The 26094-nt window shown below is 53.8% G+C and overlaps 1 protein-coding gene across 1 annotated transcript in view; it reads right to left on the reverse strand.

The window, feature by feature from the left end:
* Positions 1–5121: 5121 nt before the first annotated feature.
* CDH4 (cadherin 4, type 1, R-cadherin (retinal)) overlaps positions 5122–26094 on the reverse strand; it is a 182406-nt gene continuing 161433 nt past the window's right edge. Inside the window, exons 8-15 of the mRNA XM_006873398.1 lie at positions 17151–17336; positions 13347–13600; positions 12446–12588; positions 10044–10277; positions 8935–9168; positions 7131–7270; positions 6495–6659; positions 5122–5328 (exon numbers count right to left, since the gene is read on the reverse strand). Of these exons, the coding sequence (XP_006873460.1) occupies positions 5122–5328; positions 6495–6659; positions 7131–7270; positions 8935–9168; positions 10044–10277; positions 12446–12588; positions 13347–13600; positions 17151–17336 (1563 nt within the window). The remainder of the gene's footprint in view (positions 5329–6494; positions 6660–7130; positions 7271–8934; positions 9169–10043; positions 10278–12445; positions 12589–13346; positions 13601–17150; positions 17337–26094) is intronic.

Genomic DNA, 26094 nt, shown 5'->3' on the forward strand with positions numbered 1-26094 from the left:
ATGGACAATATCAGTCCATTTCAGCTCACTAACGCCTAGGATAGTGATCTTTGTGTGTTCCATTTCATTTTTGATAACTTCCAGTTTTCCTGGATTCATTGTTTGTACATTCCATGTTCTGATTATTAATGGATATTTTCAGCTATTTCTCCTAATTTTGAGTTGTGCCCCATCAGCAAATGAAGATTCTGAAATTTACTCCATTCCTGTCATCATGGTCAACTCTACTTTGAAGAGGCAGCACTTCCCCAGTCGTAATTCGAATTCCTTCCAACCTGAGGTTTTCATCTTCCAGCACTTTATCTGACAATGTTCTGGTGCTATTTATAATGTTTCCATAGTCAATATTCTGGCCCATCTGACAGTGTTCCATTGGTGTATATAAGGTGTTTAGTGGGTAAGCATTTAGACATAGTCTGTCTTGCCTTCTACATAGTCTGTCTGGAAGCTCTGCTAACACCAGTCCACCCTGGATGAGTCTGCTGGGATTTAAAATACCAGTGGCATAGCTTTCAACATCACAGCAACACACAAGCCTCTACAATATGACACACTGACAGATAAGTGGTGGACAGTCTAAGGTAGTTGGGATTTTTTTGGAAGTTAAGCTCACCCCCAGCATGTGCCCCGGCTTTCCACGTGGAGGTATCGCCCATGAGAAGTGAAAACACTCGTCCATATCCAGACTTCTCGGGAATGTTTAGAGAGGCTCACTCCTGACATGTGAGATCTCTAAACAGCTCAGAGGCCCATCAACCATCCAGCAGGCCAGTGCACTGGGAGCAGCTATGCAGATCCTGGAGGCTCACCCTGTCCCACCAGGCCCCACTCACCTGTCTGTGGAGCCCTTTAGCCCAAAAGGTAATGTCTGTCCACGCTACCACAATGACTAACTGAAGTGAGTCTAGAGAACCACCCTGACTCCATGCCTGAGGTCACCAGGCTGACCTCTATTGTGGACTTCAGCTCCCACTCAAGGTCCCAGTGCACCAGGCTTACCTGGAATCAGCGTTCCAATGCTGTGTGTGCTCACACAACTGCCTTGACACCCCTTCCCCTGTGGAACACTAAGTCACATGGGAATGAGCCTGCTCAGTTTGCCGCTGGCACTGAGGGTCTAAGGTGGCATGTCGATGCTCCCTGAGGTGCAGGGAATCACCAAGGCAGTGTCCCTGTGTATAGGCGCTATCTGTCTCTGCCATGTGCCAGGAAACCAACACTCACTCCTCCCCCTGATCAGTAGAGGGGACCAACTTCTGCCCTACCCCTCTAGTGCAGATAGGCAGGTCTTGGACAGCTGTGTTGGAGAGAATGCTGGGCATAGTGCCCTCACAGCCAGCATACAGTATAGACAAGGCCTGTTGAGCCTCAAGACCTTCCAGGACAGACCCCCCTCTGCCCTTCACAGGTTTTCCTGGCTTGTTCTGATGTCTGGGTCCACATGAGACCGCTTCGGAGACCCAGGTCATCTCTCACCCATGACACAAAAGACATTGTCGCAAGATTCTCACAGAACCCCAGGCTGCCCTGGGAGGCTGTGTGGATGTACGGCAACTCAGGTTCTCCCTTCAACAGAGTGGCAGGTGGCAGCCAATTGCAGAACCGTGTTTCAGGTAAAGAAAGCTGGAATCCTGGACCTGGGTTCTGCCCATAAGTGTAGCACATTTTCTCCCGCTCTGTGCAGAGGGGTTGGTGTTAGGTTTGGCACAGCCAAACGCATCCAGAAACTCAACTCTCGACCTCTATCCCAGGCCCGATTCTCCTAGCCATCATGGACACCATCTAATCCATGTCCACACCAATGGCTTCCTGAATTCACCACAGAAAAATCAGGCAGGTGGAGGCCGACTATTTAAAAGGGGATTTTATTTATTCCTCGGAGCAGTGCACCAACGCCCCGCCCGGCACACACGACAACTCATCTGGAACCAAGACTGAGTGCCGCTAGAGACACACCAAAAAACATCGACTCTCTTCCCTTTTTTTTTTTTTTTTTTTCGTTTTTGTTTTTGGTACAAAATGATACAAACGACAATACAAAATAGTTGTGCTGTTGACGATTACAAAAAAAGTCGGAACGTCTGTCTAACGGCTCCAGCGACGCTCACGGCTGCAGCGTGGACACATCACACTCCGGTCTCTTCCCCGAAACAGCCACGGTCATGCGGACTGCTACACATCTGTCCGTTCAAAAAGAATCATGCAAACAGAAAAGCCGATGGAGGGGGAGAAAGGACGAGTGAAAGGCGTTCCGCTTATACACAGAGGGCTCCCGGTGGGCGGCGCCCGCAGGCCCCGGTCTATTTACACCACGTCCATCCACTGGGCACAGAGCCAGGGAGACTTGGTCCTGGTTTTGGTGTTATTCCTTTGAGCTTTGTTAGAACTTGAGACCCCCTCCGGCACCCACCCCCCTCCCGCCCCAGCTTGTTACCTCGGGGGAAACAGAGTTGTCGTTTGGAGGGACTGCGTTTGTGGGATGGGTGTGCACGCTAGGGAAACTGAGGCATGCCTTTGAGCCCGGTCCTCAGCTGCTGTCCAGCTGCCCCGGGGGCAGGAGGCCCAGCTATTTAGATGTGCTGTGGGTTAGGTGTTGGGTACCTGGGGCCCCACAGATTCACTATGCCACCCTGCAGCGTTTCTCTGGGCTGCGGAGCAAACATCCTTTAAGAAACCCCACTGCTCACTCTGCCTCCTCTGGCTGGGCCGCTGACCACCTACACATGGAGTCTACAGGCTATGGAAGGGGGCCCATTAACACTGATTGTACGGTCGGCTAATGCTAAGTTGTTGGCTTCCATGAGCCCCAAGATGGCCTAGGTAGGGGTGGGATTTCACCTCCTCTGGCCCCAGGTGCTGTCCTGGGTGGGGAGGGGACAGGGTGCCGACCAGCTTTCTGGAAGGCAGGGGTAGACATGAGAAGGGCCCTCAATGGTCCTCCAGCTGCTGCCCAGTCCCCGACTGAGATATGGATGCAGAGGGAAATAGCCACATCACATCTGGGGTAAGTGGCCTCCAGGGCAGCAGGGTGTCCTGGCCCCCTGAGGGTTGGGGGCTGTTCTGATGTTGAGGCCTGAGTGAGTCTAGAATATTCTTCACAAGACAGTCCCGAGGACCCAAAATGTGTGGGGTTCTGAAGTCTCTGCTTCCAGTCAAGTTCAAAACTTCACTGAAGGCTGACTTGGCAAAAGCAAACCAAAGCAAACCGAGTGTTTCAGTTCACACCAGGCAGCCCCAGCCCACAGCCCAGGGACTCACATCGGTCCTTCACATAGTTCTCACTGGTCACCCAGCTCCAAGGACCCTGAGCAATTTGCATAGCACAGCCAAGACAGGTCTCCAGGCCCTCTCTCCTCCGCCTCCTGGAGGAGTAGCCATTGGCACGGTGGGAACACAGAACCCAGGAAGCCCCCAGGCCCAGCACCTGACACTGGTCAATCCGCCCCCTGTCCGCGTCCTGGCTGCTGGCCACCAGCTCTGTTAGAGTGAGGGGAGGAGCTTTGGAGAACCCTGGATAGCTTTGAGCCCAAACTGTCAGGACCGTAAAGGGGCCAGGCAGCCATAGACCCCAGCTCTGGTGACCCACAGAGGGGACCCTCTTGACCCCAAAGAGCAGTTGTGGTTCTGGCCCCTTAGGAATTGGCCTGTGCATCAACTCTCCCTTCCCAAGGTGCCGATGTCCGCTCCTGACCAGGCTCTTCCTGGGGTTCCTACTCCCACTGGCTGGGCAAGCTGCGGAGACAGCTGGTGGACTCCTACATGAGGAGCCTGTTCATCATGCCCTCGTGCCCATAGGTCCCTGAAGTCACCCCCTGCAGACACGGACAGGGTGCCTTCACACTTGGCAACTGGGGTCCACACAGCATCTTCCACTGTCCTGTGGTCCCCCCACCCCGGGAGCAGGGACCGTGGGGTGACCACTCAGAGTCACCAGGCAGTGGCCTGAAGTACTTCTAGATACACCGTGAGGGACTTTCACCCTCAAAGCAGTCAGACATCACACACGCCTGTGGTTGGGGCTGGAACACAGGGGGCTGGGGGTTCTGTGCTTGTATATTCCCGTGTCCATTCTCCCTGGACAGAGAGCCCAGTCCCTTGGAGGGCAGAGGTGTGTTCAAGGCCGGCTGTGGGGCTGAGGGGGTAAAGTTTATGAAGGGGTTGGTAGGATGTTGATCTAGTGGGCTACAACGCTGGGGACTCCGTACTTCCCTGGATCAGTAGGGTTGGGTGGTATCTGGGATAGCAGTCAGCCTCAAAGGATGCCTCAGGTAGACTGGGAGGACCCCAGACATGGGGGACTTCTGGGGTAGTCTATGGAACCTCACCCACCTCAATATTTGAGCACTCCGTGTCTGGGGCAGCCACACCCACTTAATTGCTGGAACCTAAAGTTAAGCCTCCTTGGATCCCTTAGGAGCCCCCAGGAAGGAGGATGGCCTTTAGGAAGCAGGGAGGGCCAGGACTGGAAAGGAGCCATCTGGGTTGGAGCCGAAACAAGTTCTTGGTGAATTTTGTTAGATGAATCACTCACTGTTTTCTGAGTCAAAGACTGGGGAAAAAAATCCTAACCATGCTCCCCCTTGCTTAGTTTATGCTTCTGATCTGGGTTGCCGCTCAGGGCTGGGGTGACACTCGTGATGGGGTGTCCCTCAGGGTTGGGGTGTCCTTCATGATGGGGTGTCCTTTAGGGTTGGGGTGACACTCATGAACGGGGTGTCCCTCAGGGCTGGGATGATGCTCAGGATGGGGTGCCGTTCACAGATGGGGTGTCACTCAGGGTTGGGGTGCCACTCGGCCGGGACACAGGGTGGTGGGAGCTTGGTCTGCCTGCTTGTTTTAGTCACTCCTGAGTTTGAGGGGATCGGATACATGTACCAAAAGGCACTTTCATTTTTAAAAACAGTGCTTCTGATCTAAGAAATTCAAGTTAAGACAGAATGCCTCTCGCTCTCCTTCCGTCGGCTACGTGACGCGGGCGGCGCGGCCTGTTCATGCTAAAGACAGCTCCATGTGGGGGCGGGCGGGGGTCTCCTAACACACCCCTAGCGCACAGTCCGGCGGGGACCCCCTGCCTCGGCCAGGCCCGCTGCCGGCGCCCAGCGTGGCCCCGCGCTTCGGTCACTAGTCCTCCTCGCCGCCCCCGTACATGTCCGCCAGCTTCTTGAATCTGGGCCCCCAGTCGTTCAGGTAATCGTAGTCTTGGTCCCCGGAGCTGGACGAGTTCAGGGAGCTGACGGAGCCCGCGGTCGAGCCGCTGCCCTCGTAGTCGAAGACCAGGAGGGAGTCGTAGGGGGGCGCTGTGGGGTCGTTGTCGGCTGCGCGAAGGCCCTGGGTTCACAAAGACGCGAGTCAGGGTGGGGGTCTGAGACTTGAAAGGAGATGGACTGGGGCAGCGATTAGGAAGATGATGCTCCCTGTGTGCAACGGAAAGGCATTGGGCAGAATGCAGAAGGGGAGGGAGCTGAGGAAAATGGAGAGCGCTGGACACAGCCCACACCAGAGCCTTGGAGTCAGTTCTGACTCATTGTGACTCTGCAGAGGGTTTCCAAGGCTGCAAATCTTTATGGGAGCAGAAAGCCTCATCATTCTCCTGCTGAACAGCTGGTAGGGTCGAACTGCTAACCTTGAGGTTAGTTGCCCAATTCGTAACCACTACGCTACCAGAGCACCAGAGCCAGTAGTGCACGTGAAAATACGAATGAGATGTGAGCCTGTAGCTAGGGTTGGGTGTGTCCGGTGACTAGGACTGGGCAGGGTCTGTGGTTTGGACTTAGGTAAGGCCCATAGCTTGCACTGGGAGCGGCCCACATCTAGGGCTGGGCGTGGCCTGTGGCTTGGGCTGGGCCAGGTCTGTGGTTTGGGCTCAGCATGGCCCATAACTTGGGCTGGTTGGGGTCTGTGGCCTGTGGCTTGGGCTGGGCGAGGTCTGTGGTTTGGGCTCAGCATGGCCCATAACTTGGGCTGGTTGGGGTCTGTGGCCTGTGGCTTGGGCTGGGCGAGGTCTGTGGTTTGGGCTCAGCATGGCCCATAACTTGGGCTGGTTGGGGTCTGTGGCCTGTGGCTTGGGCTGAGCGGGGTCTGTGGTTTCGGGTAGGCGTCGTCCGTGGGTTGGGCTGGGCTGGGTGGGCCCTGTGGCCGGGCTTTGTCTTCACTAGGGGCAAGTGATTCTCCACGCTTGCTAGTCTTGTGGGAAGGTGGGTGTAAGGTGGGCGGGAGTCGCAAATCTGCGTTTGTTAAATATCCCCCTGAGCAGTCCGGCAATGTGGCACACTTTTGCCCCTCCAGTGCCTGCCTGTAGAGTCAGCACCTGCATTCTCTCAGGTGAGAGCCTCCAGCATTTTACTCAGGGGTGGCTCAGGGGTGGTTCACAACGTGGGCTCCCCTCTCTCGGGCTCACAAAGCTCTGAGGGGTGCTGCCCTCTCCACTCCCATTGAAGGCTTCCCGGGCGGGGCCCCAGGTTGCCATATAGCCAATGCGCCTCCCAGGCCCCCACCTCATTGATGAAGTCGCCGATGTCCCCCGGATGGGGCACCACGGGCCTGGCTGGGTACTGAGGCTCCGCTCCCACTGGCCTCTCATCCACCCGCCGGACCCCAGGAGCCTTGCTTAGCACGTGCTCCATGGCTTCCGGCTGCTGGAGCTGGCTGAGGTCGTAGTCCTGAAAGATAAAGCATTCAGAGGGAGAGCGATAGGGTGGGGGCAGGTGACCAGAGGGGGCGGCAGGGGAGGGGCGATCAGAAGGGGCGGGGCGATTACAGAGGGCGACGGGGAACGAGGGGGCGGAGCGAGGTGAGGCGTCCTCCTCCACAGAAGCATCTCTGAGTCTCTCTTGGGGAAGAAGGCAGCCCCATGAGCAGGGGAAGGTTTCCCACGGGCCACTGTCCTCTCCCAACCCCCTCCGCCCGCTCCCCAGGAGACAGGCTGACGATGTTCAGGAGGCCCATTGTGACTGGTTGAAGGGGAGGAGCCCAGACCAGGCAGCGTCCGAGGATGGGACCATGGGCAGGGCAACCACGGTTAGAACAAGTGTCCCATGCCCACCTTCCCTGAGTGCCCGACTGGGCAGCCATGCTTGGAGTTCACATCAGGAAGGAGATATAATGTGATGGTTAAGCATTCGGGGTCTCACCTGGTCCTCCTCGCCGCCCCCTTCCTCGTCGTACTTGAGGATGTTGTCGCGAACATCGTCCTCAGGGTCGATGAGCAGCTGCTTCGTGTGACGCTCCTTCTCCCGGCGCTTCATCCACACCACGAAGAGCAGGACCATGGCTGCGGGCGGGGACGTCCGTGAACAGCCGTACACGTGTGTGCGTAGGTGGGTACATGCCAGTATGCCTGCCTGCATGCGTGTCACACGTGTGACTCTGTAATGCATGTATGTATGTGTGTATGTGCATAGCTCATGTGTCTGTGTACACAAGCACAGATGCACTTGTGAACAGATGTGCACACGCATGCATGAAAGGAACACATTTTTGCCTCATGTGTCTGTGTTCTCCTGAGTATAGTACACATATGTGTAATGTACACTCAAATATGTGTGCATGTTTGTGGTGCATGGGCCTGCCTATCTGTGGACACGCTTGTGCAGTTTCTAAGGCAGAGCTGGGCTGGCCAATTGTACTCCCTCACCCACCCCAGTCCAGCACTGGGATGCTATTTAAGATACCCTATTCATCTATCTACGGAGCTGTGGTAGCATAGTGGTTACAAATCGGGCTGCTAACCTCAGGGTCAGCAGTTCGAAACTACCAGCTGTTCCAGGGGAGAAAGATGAGGCTTTCAGCTCCCGTAAAGATTTACATTCTCGGAAACCCTGTGCAGGGTTGCTGTGAGTTGGAACCAACTCCACGGCACATGACAACAACAACAACAACATTCATCTCTATCTGCTCCCAAATTGATTTACAGCTTTGGCAGCCTTATAGAGGGTAAGCATGAGTTAGAATTGACTTCATAGCAGTGGACTTTATCTGTTATTTATCATTTATATCTAGCCCTCATCTATCCATCTATCCATCTATCCATGTATCCTACACCTACTTAGTATCTGGGGTCCTGTTGGGGTACTGTGGGATGAAGCACTGGGCCTAAAGGTCTGTTTGTATCTCAAGGTCAGTGGTTCAAACTCATCAGCTGCTCCTTAGGAGACCTGATATGGGGTTGCTATGAGTTGGAACCAACTCAATGGCACTGACAACACATATCTATTATCTGCCAACTATCCATAGTCCATCCATTTATTGTCTATTATGTATCATGTAGCGTAGTGGATTACGAGTTGGATTGCTAACCACAAGGTCAGCAGTTCAAATCTGTCATCCACTCCGTGGGAGAAAGATGAAGGTTTCTGTTCCCATAAAGGTTTACAGCCTTGGAAACCCTATACAGGGTTGTTATGAGTTGGAACCGACTCGGTGGCACACCACCACCACAAAATCGTATCTATCTACCTACCTATCCACCATCTATGGATCTGTGCCCAAGACACCAGCCTCCTTCCACCCTGGGGGGCCTGGCACCCATGGTCCCACCCCCTTTCCACCCTGGGGATGCCTCGTGCCCATGGTCCTACCTTCCTGCTGCCCCAGGGGGCCTTGTGCTCAAGGTCCCAGGCCATTGCCGCCTTGGGGGGCCTCACACCCATGGTCTCAGCCCACTGCTGTTCTGGGGGGGAACCTGTACCCATGGCCCCAGTGCCTTTCCACCCTGGGGATCCCTTGTGCTCATGGCTCCAGTCCCCTGCCACTCCAGGGGGCCCTGTACCCATGACTCAAGCCCCGTTCTACCTCAGGGGGCACTGTACCCACAAGCCCAGCCCCCTTTCTACCCCAGGGTGCCCTGAACCCATGGTACCAGCCTCCTGCCACCCCAGGGGGCCCCATACCCCTGGGCCCCAGCCCCCTGCCGCCTGGGCCCGCCCCCGCACTCACTCAGTAGGATGATAATGCACACCAGAATGGCCACGATGGCTCCGGTGCCCAGGCCAGCTGCTGCCACGGCACCCACAGTGGTGCAGTCACCATTCTCGTCACATGGACACACCTTGACCTTAATGACAGACATGTTGGACAGCGGGGGATTCCCGGAGTCTGTGACTACTATGGGCACATCGTACACACCTGCCTCCAGGTACAGGATGCGCAGACTGAGCTGGGCGTAGTCACCTGGCCAGAGAGAGACAAGGCAAGGTGAGTGGTCTCCCTGCTGAGCTCATGTCCAGACGCATGACCACGTGGTATGGAGGTCTGTGACAGGCATGGCTAGTACACACACGCCATGTGCACAACACATACAGATACCACACATAACACGGACCACACAGACCACATGCATCCCACACAACACACAGCAGCATGCAACTCACATAACACACAGCAATATGTATCACACATGTCACACACAACACAGACCACATGCAACACATGGACCACATGCATCCCACACAACACACAGTACATACATCTCACACATCCCACACAGAACACATCTGTGCCATGCACAGTGCTCACTCCACATGCACAGCTGTCCAGCACACCACACATCACACCTTAAAGCAGACAGGTTCTGAAAAGAAAAGAAAGCAATTTGCTGCATGGAGGAGGAAGCTTTCATCTCCTCAGTAGGTAGAGTTTTAGCAAATCACTTAGAAAAGGAAAAGCCACCAAGAAACAGGAAGATGTTGAACAGACAATTCCCAGAAGAAATGACCAAGAGGAAGTGTGGCCTTGGCTCCTAACACTGGCCACGTGCTCCTGAACAGGGTGGTGCTGGCCTTTGGTGAGGGGTGGGGACAGGATGATGTCATCATTGTCCTAGAGGGCTTGTTCAAAAGGCCACTCCAATCTCAGAGCTTCAGAAAGTCTCCAAGGAGACTGAGCAATAGGCCCAGACCCCATCAGAAGCATGCCACGTCCTGCTGCCAGGATGTTGGGGTGTCAGGCCTCCCGGACAGAGGACAGCACGAATGCAGTGAGGCAGAAGAGACCTGACACGGGTTCCCAGCTCTGCCCAGCCTGACCTACCCCTGGGCTCAGCTCACCGTTCAGGCGGGTGATGGTCCAGTTCTTCCGCACGGCAGTTGGCATGAAGGGCAACTCAAAGACGTAAGGGCCGATGTTGGGGTCGATGTCCGCGTCGGCTGCTGTGATGTTGATGGCGTTGTGGCCTGGCCGCTCACAGATCTGGGCCTCCTTGGGCAGCAGCTCGGGGGCATTGTCGTTGATGTCGATGAGGTATGTCTGCAGAGTTCCGGTGCCGCTGGCTGGGGGGATCCCTGTGGACAGACGTGGACATGGAACTGTGGGTGTACCGCACGGGACAGATACACGGACAACTGCTCTGAACACACACAGGGACACACCGATGGTCACACCACCACACATGGGACAGACATGCAGACACAGACACCTAACATGTAGGGACACTCAGTCACAACTACACCTGTTACTCCAGTCCCTCGACTGCACACACCCCCTTCCCAGGACCACAGCCCCCTAACTCGGGCCTGCCCAACTAGGGACTCAGGACGCTGGGCAGTAGGTCACCACCCTGCCATTTTTCTTAAGCCTGTCCCAGCAGGGTCCCCAGGGTGCAGAACAGCCTCACGGATCATGTGAAACATAGACTCCACAGAATAACTCTAGTGTGGCGCTGTCGGGTTGGCACTGGACCGCAAGTTAATTCTAAACTCTAGTGTGACACTGTCGGATAACCCAACAGCATGTTGGGTTTGAATCACAAGGTTGGCAGTTCAAACTCACCAGTCACTTCTTGGAAACCCTATAAAGGGTCCCTATGAGTGAGAACAGACTCTACGGCACTTGACAACAACTACCAAGAAATATCCAGACCCACTGATGGTGATGTGCATGCCCCTGAAACCAGGAGGGACCCACAGGTGGGTGTCCACATGCTTTCCCATTGAGAGAGCCTTTAACATTCTCCCTAATCAGTTCCTGGAGCTGATGCTGCCGGGAAGATGGCCAGAGGGACCAGGGACTGTCGGCCGTCACTGCTATAGAAGAAGCTTTCGTGTAAGCGTTGTCTTTGCTCTCAAAGCCTTATCCATGACTGGCGGTGGCTGGAGTCACCAGTTACAGCCCTGCCCCGGGGTCTTGGCACTGACTGTTCCTAACCTAGAGCCCCCCACTTCTGCCCCCTTCTCCCAGGCTGGTTCCTAGACTAGCTGTTACTTCCTGTACCTCAGAGCACTCTGTGGTCCCCCAAATCATCCAGTTTCTCACCTGTCTTTCTGGGTTGGCCTTGGTACCCATCCTCCCCTTTGTGCTTATTAACAGAATCTGTGCTCCAGATCTAGCTGGTACCATTGCTGCCCAGTTGGAAGGTTGCATTTCCCAGCCTTCCTTGTGGTAGGATGCAGTATTTGAGAGCTTCCTGGAAGTCTGTGGAGGGCAGGTGTGTGTGCATCTCCTCCCTGCTCCTTTCTCTTTTTGTCGGAATGTGGTTGTGATAGCCGGAGCACCAGCAGCCACTTTGGACCAAGTACAGTGGAGCAGCTGCTGAGGGGGTGTGGGCTTTCAATTCTGACCCTGGGCTGCCTGTCTCCAGCTACCTTTTATGGGAGAAAGTAAACCTTGATCTTGTTGAAATTACTTTTATGCCTTTTCAGAGTGCAGCTGAGTCTGGTTCTAATGGACACTTGTTCTGTTGCAAGGATATCAGCTTTGTGAGGGCAGGCGTTTCGGAACAGTGGCCACATCTGTCAGAACAAGCACACCCTGTAGTAAGGGCTCTCGAGACCCTCACTCACTTCTCAGCCCCCATGTGGGGGTACTAGAGCTGCTGTGTAGGAGGGCAGGGACACACAAGGCCAAGTCAGTATATGGTGTGGGTCTCCCTTCGGTCCCTCTGCAGTGGAGACTGGTGGGTGTGCCGGGCTGGGGTCTTAGGAGTAATGTGTGTGGAGGGCTGTGGATCCCTTGCTCTGGGACACCCCATGCAGAGAAGGGTGGGTTCCCAGAGCCTAGCTCCCAGGGATGCACATTCACGTCTCCGGGGCCAAGCTCTCTGGGACCTTCTATCTCCCCCACCCACTCCCTATGCCTTACACCTATAGACAGGCCCAGGTTCTGATGTAAGCCCACCCCACTCCACCTCACCTATCCCCCTGCCCCTTGCTCTGATTGTGGGTCAGAGCCTTGAGGGGCAGCCCCCGGTATGGGGGTTGGGCAGTGCTGGCCCCTCTGATCTGTGGTCGGTGTGTGGGGTTCTTGGCCAGGAAGGATTCAAATCAGTTTGAAAACCATGGATCTTGACCCAGCTGCCTCAAGTTACAGAGGGGGTCCTGGGTCAAGGATCAAGGACAGATGGGGCCACCCTCCTGTCCCCACTGAATGGTTCTTCTACAACAGCGGATGACTGGGGCCCGGATGAATGGATGGTCGATGCATCTCATGCACCCCTGTCCCCGAGCGGACGCACCATTGTCAGCAGCCAGGAAGGTAGCTTCATAGATGTTGTTTTTGATGTAGACAGATTCGCGATCCAGGACGGCCGCCGTGGTGATCTGGCCGTTGGTGGAGTTGATGTGCAGCCAGTTGGCTGGGTCGGACAGCTTCGAGTATCTGTGAGGAGAAAGGGGGTTGAGGACCCTCACAGCCTGGTGTGGTGCTGCGGGGACAGAGCTTCCCAGGCCCCTCCATGCTGCCCACTTTCCTGACTCCCACTGGGCAGCCCAGTCCTACCAGCTCTGCCCCTCCACAGAGCCTCTGTCCTGCTCAGGTGGACTTTGCTGCCGGGAGGTCCACTCCTCCAGCCTGGTGCCCTAACACCCAATGTCAGTCCTACCCCCTCCGGGCCCCCATGGGAGGAGGCCGTCCCAGGCATATCCTTGTACAAGTCGAGGAGCCTGACACTGTGGGAAGGGGGTCTTCCTCTGCCCCTTGAGACTGAGTAAAACTGATCTGTCTACTGTCCCCCTGTCAGGGCTGGGACCTCTTGTCCCCACAAAGAGGCCCCAACAGCAGCCTCTTTGTCCTTCCCAGGGCTCTCTCTGCACCCCCATTCTACAGATGGGAAAACAGCCACAGAAAGTGGAGTGAGTGAGAGTGAGGGCCAGCCGGCTCTGGCTACTGCTGACGGGGCTCTGAAAGTTTCCTGCATCTAGGTTTGGAAGCAGTGACTTTGAGCATCGTGTCTCAAGGGCTGGCTGTATGACTCGAGTGGGCAGGCAATCCCGGTCCCCCTAGGACTTTGGTGCCTTAGCTCCTTGTCTGTCCTGAAAGACAACTCTGGTCGGGGACACCTGGCCACCCCCGGGACTGACCTGTAGGTTTCCCTGAGCTTGGGGATCCTTGAGGGCCTGTAGGCACTGTGGACCCACCTTATTGCCTGTTGCATGAAGCGATCGGGGTCCACCGCGGAAAAGGTGGTCAGCACAGTGCCTGTGGGCACGCCTTCCTCCAGACGAATCAGCTTGTGATTGGATGGGAAGTGGGGTGCTTCATTGACATCCATGACAGAAATGGTGACCCCTGCCGTGGACTGGAAGGACATCTGGATGCCGCTGGCCAGTGGTGCCTGGTTAGCCACCATCACGGTCAGCATGAAGGCTCTGTTCAACTCGTAATCGACCGTCTGGGCGAAAGAAGCATTAAGGTGAGCTGGTGGCACCATTGATGGGCGAGGGTGGGGTGGCTCATTTCCACCCCCGTCATCTTCTGCTTTGCACCCTATGAGGTTGGTGACATTTTCCAGTCCCCCTGTCACCTCTGCTTGTCCAGAGGGAGAAGAGAAGCTGAGATTAATGACCCCAGGCCCCTGGCCCAGGCATGGTTTGGGGAGCTGAGTCCCTCAGTTGTCCCCTCCTTCGACTCAAACTCTTGTCTGACTCTGGCAGAACCGGGGCAGTGCTGGGTCCCCCACGCTGCTCCCTCAAGCCTAGGATGGGGAAGGGGTGCATGTCCAGGTCTAGGGGATGAATGGCGGTCCCTCCGGGAACATGCGAGTATGATTTTGCTGGGACATAGGATCTTTGCAGATGGAATGAAGTTCAAGAGCTTGAGGTGAGATCTTCCTGGATTAGGATTCAAGGACAGGAGAGGAGATGTGAGATACAGATGTAGGGGAGAGGTTGTGTGAAGACAGATGCTGAGACTTGAATGGAGACCCACCAGAATCCAAGAGAGAGGCCTAGAATGCAGAAGCCTCCAGAATGGACCAACCCCCTCTGCTGGTAGCTCGATTGTGGACTTCTGGCTTCCAGATCTGTGAGAAGATACACTTTGTTGTGTAACCTCCCCCTCCACCCCCATTTTGTCATGGTAGCTCTCGGAAGTTGAGATACCAGGTCTGCTGCGTTTTGTGTAAAAGGAGGTGAGGAATATGGATTTTGGAGATAAATCAAGTGAATAAAGATGGTGCCATAAGCAGGGAGCAGGGTGCAGGGCGGAGCTGGAGGCGTGATGTAACTCTGTTTTCTCATAGTAACTTTTCAGAGTCATGTGACATCTTACATTGCAGGAACTAAACATGAAGTTCTATACAGAAAGTACATCTGAAAGTCGCAAACAGATGACGAACTAAACGAACCGTGTATCAACTGGCAACATAACTCCCAAAGAAAACTCTCATTTCTGGTGACTTCAGAGCACAATATTCAGATGGTAAATAATCCGACACAGAATACATTCTAAAGACAACAACAAAGGCAAAGGCCTCTTAAGCTTAGCTGGCTCTCTTGCTGTCGGTAGGAATTTTGGTTTTGTTATTCTGAAACTTGGTGTGCACATTATAGAATAAAGTAGAGAAGCAGCTAAAACTAAGGTTTTCAGTATAAGAGATATGAAATACAATAATAAAATCAATGGGGTTAAGTAAAAACCTTCTTAAAATAGTGTGAGCAGTAATAGGGTCCTCGGGACCTGCCTAACTTCAGGGGGATAATGACCAGGACCAGCCCAAGGCTGATTCCCAAGAAGTCCCAAGAGGTGGAGGTCAGACATATCTCCTCCACCCTCCAACCTTTTTACCTCTCCTGCCACCAGCTGTCCTTTCCACGGCGCTTTCTGCTTCTTTTCTGGGCTTGAGAATCCATTGCAATGACCACACAGAACTCACAGATCATACGACAGTCCTTTCTTCAGTGCAGGCCAGACCTCTCCACGCCTCTCACCTGACTATGCAGGCCTCCTCTTAGCCACCTGAGGACAGGTTCTTCTTGGTCCCCTCAGGATGGGCTCCTCTTGGCCTGCTGTCTGCCACCACTGACTTTGCTGCAGGCCACCCCTTGGCCTTCTGCCACCAGCTCTGCCACTGGCCTCCTCCTGGGCCTCTTGCTCTCTTCAGTGTTACAGCTGCTGGTCCATGTCACATGTTTTTTAGGAGGTTCCTGGCCTCCCCCTTTCTCTTTCTTCTCTCTTCTTGTCTTCTGTTTCTTCCTGATGTTTCTCTTCCTGCTTTTTTCAGTCTCAAAAACTTCTGTGGGGTTGACTGCCTATATACACAATTTCTTGTCAGTCCTAGTGAGGCCTCAAACTGACCAATCTCCTCTCAGTAGGTCACAGATACCTCATTTGCATGGTCCATTATAGTCACTTCGTTTACATAATCTATTGACCAATTGCTGCAAGGTGCCTATCAATAACCGGGCAGGCTGCAGCCCAGAGCCAGACAAAAAAATATCCGACTGTAAGTTCAGAGTTTGCCTAGGAAATATCAAATCAACCTGGACAAAAGTCACAAACCTTAGGGCAAAGGTCACTTCTCAGACCTTAGGGGGACCCCCTTAAACTGTTTTACCAAATTATCAAAGCAAAAGGCCACATAAGGAAACTCACTTCCCCACGTCGTCTATTGCTAACTTTGAATCTATAAACCATTTGAATCAGTGAAATACATTTGACATGATCTTTACAAATGCGTGTTTGGAATGCTGCTTCCTAGCTCTTCCCACTGAAAATACTGAGGAGAAGGGGGGTGCAGGCACCAGGCACTTGTGGGCCCAGATTTTGGTCTGGAACAACCACTGAGAAATGGCTGATTTTTATCTGAGGCAAGAAATGAATGATGGAGTCTTGTAGGACCCGAAAGCAAGGAAATGCTCAAAACAGTAGACAGGAAACAGGATGAGGCTCCCACAGGCTAACGTGGGTCAACCCAAGCATCAGAAGCAATAGGGGTCACAACTGCTGAAAACAGGTCCAATATAAAAATGTCCATGCCTTCTTCATACTGAGAAAATAAAAAGCAAGAAGTCATTTTACAAAATGGGTGACTGTGGTAGGTTGAACAGTGTGTCCCCAGAGGCCCAGGTTCGACTCCTTGGCGTCTGTGAATGGTACATGACAGGCAAAGGCACTCGCAGAGGTGAGCAAATTAAGGATCTTGAGATGGCATTAGAAGATTGGATTACAGTAAATGAATTTGAAAGTTTAGATGAAGATGGTAATTTTCCAGAAAACTCTAACTGCCTAAAACCATTAAAGACATTGAATCAATACTTACCAATCTATCCTACCCAAGAACAAAAAGCAAAGCCAAACGGCTTACCATCAAGTCCCCCCGACCACTGCAGGTTACACGACCCGTCTCATGGTAGATGAAGAGGAAATGCTCCCTGAAGATTTCTCCAGATTTGTCTATAACTTGATCCCCAAACCCAGATCAGAACAATATGAGAAAGTAAAAATATAGGCCTAAATTCCTCAGAAAAACATCAGGTATTAGCAAAACAAATCCTGCAACGTATTAAAAAAATACTCTAGTGAAACCTGTGTAAGCCGGAACTTGCTGAGACTGCCTTGTTTTACTGGGTGACCTGTTTCCGCCTTTGACAAGATACAGTCTTAACACTTTTTTATGACTGGTTTTGGTGGGAAATATTTGCCTCTTCCTTCTCTGAAGGTTTCTGCCTTACAGAGGTTCTGGCCTTCACACTTTTACTGACTTCAGGACTAAGTTGTATGTATCTCAGGAAGGCAAGGATAGCTGAACATTAGAAGGTTTCTTCATTCTAACATTAGAAGAGTTACTTCCTGCAGCCCAGAGCTCACATCACAAGGACCCTGTGGAGAAGACTGTCTAGCCTCCACGTCCCATGTGCCCTTGCCCATGAGGGTGGCATGCACTTTCCACTGAATATTGTTTCTGTTGAGTTTGTCTAGGGCTCGGGCTGCCCGGTACCCACCTTCACCACCGTGACCATGCCTTCATTGGTGACGGGGTCAGTGCGGATGCTGAAGTGCCCAGAGGGATCCCCACTGATGATACGGTAGACAGCATTCCAGTTTGGTGTGTGGGGCTGGTCTCGATCCATCACGGTGAGGTTGGCGACCACTGTCTCCACCTGGTTTTCAAGAACTTCCCCTGCATACTTCAAGAGGTAAGAAAACAGAATGTTAAGAACTCATGTCCTTTGGGTCTTCAAAGCTTGCCAGCCACCACCTACCTAGTGCACAGCTGGTCTCTAGTCACCTGGAGCCACAGAGGAAGACGGAAGGGCAGCAGTAAGACGAGGAAGTGGGCTGTGTGACTGACCGCTTCCATGAACAAACACCTCCTCTGCCCTGAGACCAGAACTGGGTGGTGCCGGCTGCCATTATTGAACATTTTGCTCAAAGTTTCCACAGTAGAATCCTGATCAAGAAGGGGGAAAATGCAGACTAGGATTTCAGCGTCTCACAGACTCCAGACTTTCTGGAGTCATGGAAGGTGGAGGAACCCCCTAAAATAGTGCCCTGATAGAATCTTTAAACCTTAAATGAAAAAACACCCCTTGAAGTTCTCTTAAAACCAAACAATAGTCCAGCTCACTAGTAAAGAAGGTCTACCATGAGCAGTGTGCTCTTTTCAGATCTATCTATTGTTACTGTGTGCCTTCAGGTTGGTTCCAACTCATAGTGACCCTGTGTAGGGTTTCCGAGGCTGCAAATCTCTGTGGGAGTAGAAAACCTCACTGTTCTCCCAAGGAGTGACTGGTGAATTTGAACTGCTGATCCTGTGGTAAACAGCCCAATGTGTAACCCACTATACCACCAAGGCTCCCAAGAACTTTCTATATGGGATCATAAACTGGAAAGATCTGATAGGAAGCTTCGTGGGCAGTGAGTTTATGTTCACAAGTGGGGAGCAGCTCAGAGAAGGAAGTGAGAATGGCTGTAGGCGTCCAAGAATGTCATCAACGTCATCATGGAACTGTCCATGAGGGGAGTGCAGAATTGGTGCATGTTCTCAACAACAACACAATAAATAAAACCTAGGGGGCTGGAGAGGCATGCAGAGCCCCTCCGTCAGCATCTGGGAGCTGTCTTCTGCCTTCAGATGGTCCTGGTCACAGCTGCTCAGGTTGGCCGGCCCAGCACACAGCCACCTCCAAACCAAGTAACACACACTCACTCACTCACACACACACACATATACACTCACACAAACACTCACTCTCTCACACACATGTACACATACACTCACACACTCACACACTCACATACACACACACACATGCTTACATATACCAGGCCTCCCTCCTTTTCAAACCTTTTCTATGTGTAGCCCCTGAGCAAGTGCTGAAGCAGGAGAATGCTGGATACCCCAGGCCATCCAGGAAATGTTTGCTGAATGGACAGACTACGAGACTTGAACTTGCAACATGGCAGTGAGCAGCACCGGAGTGAAGCTACAGAAGGCTCCCTGAGCAGGGTTGGCCATTCCTGGGCTCCTGCCTTCCTGCTGGTCCCTGCTACATGGCCAACTGCTGGGCTCAGCCCCTTTCCTGCCACAGCACCGGGAGGGCTATACCCACAGTCATCGGTACCCATGGTTCATGGTGGCAGTGACAGATATGACAGAAAGCTGGGCACCTCCTGCCAGCTGAGAATCACTGTGCAGGGCTGCTTCCATCAATGTGGTATCTGGGCGGCAGGACAGTGTCCCCAAGATCAGAGGGCTCTGCTGTCACCAACCTGAAGTTCTTAGTAAGTTTTGAACAAGGGCGCACATTCTCATTGGGGACCAGACCCTGCAAGTCAGTTCTGTTTTGTTTGGGCCCCAAACAAAACAAGCACACACACAGGCAGGCACGGCTTGGACAAGTGTCCGGGGATTTCCGGTTGTATTCACAGCAGTAGCACAGCCCCATGGTGACTGCTGAGTGCTGCTGTTTTGTCAGAATAATCCTGCTCTTACCCAGAACTAGAAGCCAGAGCGGTTAAGAGACTTCAAAATGCCACAGAGAGAGGAGACTCAGCATGCTCAGTCCTATGGGTCAAGTCTCAAGGGCTCAGCCTAGCTCCAGGCCACACAGTGCTGATGGGGTGCTGGACAAGCCACTCCCAGAGTTATGACCCCCAGATCCGTTTCAAGGAAAAGGCAGGAGTTATCCTGGGGACAAGTATTTGTCCATGGCAGTCCTGCTCCAACCCTGCATCCCCCTCAGTCAAGAGTTGGAGATGAGGGGCAACAGCATAGGCCTCAGGAGACCCTGGCTGCCACCACTCCCTGCTGCCCTGTGCTGTGTGGGTTTACATGTCACACCATGGACAGCTCAGCTCAGCAGCCCTGGCCTCAGCTTCTAGACTTGACTCTCAACACCAGGGAGCAGTGGTGCACCAGCTGTGGGCACTTGGCAGGAGCTGGCCACCGCCCACATTCCCCCCTCTGCCTCCAGACCTGACTCTCAGCTCAGGGTGAGCCCCCATGGACCCTTCTATGTGTTTCTGTGAATGAAGCTTCATTGGCACATGGCCACACCCTTTCGCTTACGTGCTGGTGATGAGTTGAGTCTGTGACCGACGCCACATGACCTCCAAAGAGGGAAATGTTTGTCAGCTAGGCTTTTACAGAAAAAGATTGCCACCCCCTGCTCTTGACCCCTGTCCCTCAACAGTTAATTCAGGAATAGGCACATGACTGGCATCAGCCAATCAGCCTGAGTAGTTAGGACATGAGTCTGAAGGTGTTGTGGGTGGGGGGCGGCCTGCCATACAGAGTCTAAGAATGCACCAGTTCAGGGGGGAGGGTCCTGGTGAGATAGTAAGAGCCTGAATCCAGCTATGCCTGAAATCCACTCTCTTGGACTTTTCAGCTTCTGTGGGATGAGGGGTCCCCCTTTTATTTATGTTGCAGGTCAGTGGTATGGACAGTGGCTAGGCCCCTGGCTCTCCGATTCCTTCTGAAGTCCTTTTCTTTCTCCTCCATCTATGGTGGAAGTCAGAAACTCATTTCTTGGCCTCCGCTAAACTGTGGTCGTGTACTGTTCGACAAACCCTCCGGACTTTGATTCGGAAGGAGGTGAGAGGTTCCAGGGTGTGTGTGTCAGGCAGGCCTCAGGTGTCAGCTGTGTTGGGGAGGGAGTGGCAGCCTTGTGCCCAGTGTGGGGAAGGAGAGTGGAGCACCCCTATGTCTGACCCCTGTTCTGAGAAACAAGGTTTTGGATGGTCCTTCGGAGCCAGGTTCAGCCGGGCCCTGGATTTGTGTGGCCTCTCCCATTCCACCATCCCAGCCTCCCAGCGTCAGGTAGAGGGAAGGTCACGGGCCTGCACCAACTCCTTCCAGACTCTGTGTGAAGTTTATACTGAAGTCGATTTTAATTCGTGCAAGTTCAACAAAGGTTCACAAAGAAGGGCCTTAAACTGATAAATCTGTTTTAGGATTTCCTTATTAACCTGCCCCCAAGCATAATGTATTTAAAATTTAATTTTTCTGTCTTTTGGGCACAGGAAAACCTTCCTCATGCCCTGGTGGATGCCAAAGCAGATATTTGGGTGAGGAAGAATTTTGAGAGCATGAGAATGGAATTTCTTGTCTCAGCCATAATCCAGAATTCAAATCTACCCCTTCCCGTGAGGCAGGGTACCTGGGCCTCCAAGCACAATCTGTGGGCTCCACGGAAGAAATGTGGGGTTCCTGAGGGAGTAACATTCTCAGAGGGTAGGATTTGGGTGTGAATGTGCAGCAGAATTCAGGTGACACTCACTCAGTTATTTTATCTTACACACCCTGGCAGCTGGTTAGCACAGGTCCAACAAGGCTGCGGATGTGCCCTGAGGAGAAGCACAGTTCTGCTAACCCTCCTGTCCCAAATGCTCTGAAGTGCAAGGCCGGCCTGGACTCCCCCCATTTGGGGCCATGCCCTCCTGGCCAGACCACAGGCCCCTTTTTGGAGGCAGACCCAGCCATGGTTTCTCAGATGCCCCTGAAGGGAATGGTGGTGATTATGTGCCGTGGAGTCGGTTCCGACTCATAGCGACCCTGCACAGGGTTTCCAAGGCTGTAAATCTTTATGGGAGCAGAAAGCCTCATCTTTCTCCCGCGGAACAGCTGGTAGTTTCGAACTGCTGACCTTGAGATTAGCAGCCCGATTCGTCATCAGGAATAAGGAGACATATTTTCCCAGGGACAATGCAAAGACGAAAGCCGAGGTCCATAGACGATGGTCTGTGGGCCAAATTGGATCAGGCATCTCTTTTTGTGAATGAACTTTCATTAGGACATGGCCACATACTACCATGTACCGGCTGCTTTAGTTACAAGGGCAGAGTTGGATGGTTTCAGAGACCACACTAAGGCCCCTCAAGTTGAAAATATGCGTATTTACCAACACAGTGTGCCCACCCTTAGATTAAGACCTCAGCAAAGTGGGAGCACACTGGGACACGCACAGGAGGGGTTTGGGAGTGGGAGGTGGGGTGCACATGCTGGATGGCATGGGGCCACAATCCAACAGGAAGCCTGGTCTGGAAGGATGTTGGATGGTGGTCAGAATGTGGGATTCCTGGGGCTGCCCATTGTGGTGGGGACCCCACATGGACCCCAGGGTGAGCCAGGCTGCTGCCTCTGGGGCTGTGGGCAGGCCCGAGCCTGAGTGCCAGGTTTGGGGAGGGAGAGGGACCCCACTTCTTTTGAGCCAAGCCCCAAGCTCCTTTGTTTATTGATTGGTGCCCCTGAACCAGGCAGCAAGCTCTCCAGCTCTTCTCACAGCTATGGTGTCCTGGGGATTGTGATGTTGTGACTTGTAATTAATTAATACCTGGGACTTGGAACATTATAAACCAAGGTTGACTTCGGCACTGATGAGCTGTATCACCCAGGGTCTGGCTCTGGCTTTAGGGAGGCTTAATGGCCCACTTCACTGGAACTCTGAGCCCTCCACCAAAGAGTTTCTGTCCTGTCTTCGCGAAGCTGCTCAGAGTCCCCCACTCCTAAACAGACTGTGAAGGTCCCCATGATTCCACAGTGGGGGCTGCCTCCCCCTCCATGCCGGTACCCTGCAGCCTGGGTTGTCGCGTCACCTCACTGGGAGGGAAGCAAGTGGGAACGGAGGGTCCCTCATGGTAGTTAGCCCAGCGTTGGGAGCAGCCGGGGTCTGGCCAGGATGGGCCAGGGAGTATCCCCTTGGTCCTCAGAGAACAATACCATCCGCTGGAGTCTGTGTTTGTGAAGGATTTACCAGAGGGTCTACTTTGATCATTGCGATGCTTTTAAATTGAGTTTCCTATCTAGTAAAACAAGGAGGTCTGGTGTGGGCACTGGTTAAGGGCCTGGTTGAGAGGTCTGCTGTGGTTCGAACCCACCAGTCACTCTGCAGGAGAAAGATGTAGCGTCTGCTTCTCTAGAAACTGCTGTTGTCACTGAGTGGCACCTGATTCATTACGACCCCTGGACGGAACACTGCCCGGTCCTGTACCACCCTCACCACCATTGCTGTGTTTGTGGTAGCCGCCGTGCTAATCCATCTCGTGGAGGGACTTCCTTTTCTCCCATGACCCTCTACTTCACCAGGCATGACCTCCTTCTTTAGGAACTGGTGACAACCTTGGAAACCCTATGGGGCAGTCCCACTCTGCCGTGTAGGGTCCTTATGAGTCAGAATCGACCCCATGACAAACGGGAATGGAATCCGGTGAGATGATGCTGTTTTCTGTTCGCTTCCACATCAGAACCTCCACTCCCGTTTTACAGCCCAGGAGACAGGCCAGTGGGGAGTCATGGTTGGCCTTGTAGTGCTTCTGGATTGTGGAGGGGCTGGCACGGGGACAGGACCCAGTACCAACAAAGTCCACACACGGGGGAGGGCCAAGCATTCAGCCCAGACACAGACCTGACCTCCCACCCCCCGAGATTTCAGGTTCACACCCTCTCCAGACAGGCTTTGAAGCCACTCACTTCCACAGGTTGACCTCAGAGGTGTTAGTGATACAGTGAGTCCTCTCACCCCCACAGATGGCCCTGGGTGACAGGGCAGGGCTCAGGAGCTCAAGGAAACAACCAGTGGAGAAAGGGGTGGTTAGCCCTCAGCCAGGGACCCTGGCATTGGGGACAGGAGCTGGTCCCCCCCAGGTCCCCTGCCAGGTGCTGGGCACACACTGTTGAGTGTCCCTAGTGTTGTGGTTGTCATCTGCTTCCCTCCCCCTGCAGCTGTGAGCTCCTGGAGGAGGGACCTGCATCCACTCCTCTTGCACCCAGCATGGCTGCCCCTGGACACATGGACACAGGACTGGGGGCAGGTGGGATGTGATGCCAACTGGGGGACCCCTGTAGCCACCTGGCTCTTGGAACAGCCGTCTCCAATTAATTATTGAAGGCCGAGGCTTGCACGGAGTGCCCGGGCATAATTAAGGGCACAGAATCCACTCCAATTTTCAGAGGCCAAGTTCTTAGTCTCAGAAACTCAAGCTGAAGGGCAATCTCTCCTAGTCTGGGGCTCAGGGATGCAATTGAAAAGCCAAGGTGATGAGAAAGCCACAGGGCTAGACCAATGGAGGGGCAGGGTAGGGGAAGCTCCTGAGCTGGCCCAGTGCCCCAAGAAGGTACTGAGACTGACCCATTATCCATCAAACACCGAAGCTGAGGCTGCTGATCCACCAGGCCAGGACCATGGCTCCCCAAAATGTCTTGTCCCCTGGTCCTCTTGGAGCAGATCTTTCAATGAGTGCCTGAAGACCCTGGGTTCTGATCAGCAACCCCTGTCCCAGGCAAAACTTACAACACTGACGAGAGCAAAGGCCTCCCACACCCAGTGCCGTGCAGCCCATCCTGATGCTCCTGACCCCAGGACAGGCTGTGGTCGTTCTGGAAGCAGATGGTCACGTGTTTCTCCCTCAGGGCAGCTGTGGTTGGCAGTCGAGCACTCTAGCCATCACACCACCAGGGCTGAATACAGCAGTGACATCAGCGATGGCGGCTCATCCGCCTTCAAAGCACCACAACTCACTCCCATTCTAACAGCTGAGGACATTTGGGGGTGCTGCTGTGGGCCCCACTGGGACAGAACAGGACCCCAGGTCCCGTGAGTCCCAAAGCCCGTTCGCCCCACTGCAGGTGGGGTCACCCTGAGTCAGAGCTGCCTGGGTGAAAACAGGCTTACATAATCCACACTCTTGTGGATTCGTGGGTGCTCCTGACAGTGGGGGGCAGGGGGGCACAAGAACTACAAAAGTACAACGGCACAGCGGCCTTGCTCAGAGGGTCTGGTTCCTAAACCCAAACCACACAGCTAGGGGGACTGAGAGAGGCCAGGGCCTGTGTGAAGGTGAGGGGTGCAGGGAGGGAGTTGGGTCTGTCGAGAAGTCCACTCCAGGCCCATGAGACATGGTAAGCAAAAGGTCCTAGGGCCCTGAACCCTGAGTCCAGCAGATTCCAAGCTACCTTGCAGGAGAGAGAGCCCAGATCCCCGCTGGCTCCAAACCGTGTACACAGAGTTGGCTAAGGGAAATAACTTTTAGTTAACACATAACAATAGGAGTTGGATCATCCCCCCCTCCCCCCCCCCTCATCTCGTCTGATTGTCCTTGATTAAAGCCGATAAAAATAGCCTCGCTGTGCCGGCACCCGCCCCACCTACCCCAGCAAGCTGATTAGACTGTGGCCTGCACCCCGCTGCTGTCCCTGGGGGTGGGGGTGGGGTGGGGGTGGCTCCACCAGGGACCACCCTGACCTGGGTGTAAGGGAAAGAAAGAACAACAGACCGGCTGTTGCTGAGTCCACCCTGACTCCGGAGACTGCTTTCTGCAGAGCTTTCAGGGGCTGACTTTCCAGGGCTTTCTTCTGCCTCTGGTTGGACTCCTACCTCGAGGCTTTCAGTCAGCAACTGAACTTGTTAACAGTTTGCATGGGCAGGGAGTTTGGGTGTTAGGGACCCGGGTGCTGTGGTCCTTATCTTCCAGGCCCGGCTGTAAGGAGTGTCTTCCATACCCTCTCCTGGCAGACACTGGACTATAAGGTACTGTCTGAGTGACGGGGACACACCTGCCAAGACCTTCTCATTCCTGAGTCTCCTGGACACACAGAGGCAGCATGGGCTGCCCTGCCCCTCAGAAGCCTGGTAGGGTCTCTGGAAGACCCCTCTGCCCCTCGTCAGCCGACCCGGAGGGTACAGGGTTGAGGGACTGAACGCATGTGCCTTGTTTGTGGGAGCAGGTGGGCAGGGGTCCTGCAGTATCTTGGGAGGGGGGATCAGGCCTAGAGGTGAGGGTCTCAGTTACTGAGATATAGGGTGAGCCCCTGCTCCTTTCCCATTCTCCAGCATCCCATGGATCCACGCTGTCTCTACGGGATCTTTGTGGGGTCGGCAGCCAGAGGTTCCACCAGGAACATGGCCAGCCATTTGTTTTGGTTCAAATGCAAATTCTGCCCGAAGTCCAATGTAACTTGGGTGGCCCATTTTCAGGAGGCCTCAGGGGACAAGAACACCGGCTGGGCTGGGTACTTCTCACCCTAGGATAATGGCCTTGTAAAGACAGCAGTAGCAGAATCCCGGCTTCACACAGCTGGGAATGCTCTCCACACCTCCCCTGCTTCCTCAGGCAGTCCCAGGATGCACTGCTCAGTGGGTGTTTGATGGGAGACATTATTCTATGGGGTCACTGAGCAGCCCCCAGGCCAGGGCAGGGAAACGACCAGGCACAGAGGACTGGGAGGGGCAGGACGCTGGTCCAGTCTGGAGGGGAAGGAAGACATATTGGGGTGTGGATGGAGAAAGCAGGAAGCAGGAGACTCCCGCTTCCCCACTACCCCTCAGCAGGGCCTGTGCCGGCCACTCTATGCTACCACCCTGGATCCCCACTAGGTGTCGCTGTGCCCTAGTGGCCCAGGTGGGTATGGTAGCTTCTCCTGGGTCCAGAGTGGGACCCAAAGAT

Source organism: Chrysochloris asiatica, unplaced genomic scaffold (genome assembly GCF_000296735.1).
Source record: "Chrysochloris asiatica unplaced genomic scaffold, ChrAsi1.0 scaffold00238, whole genome shotgun sequence".
Taxonomy (NCBI): Eukaryota; Metazoa; Chordata; class Mammalia; order Afrosoricida; family Chrysochloridae; genus Chrysochloris; species Chrysochloris asiatica.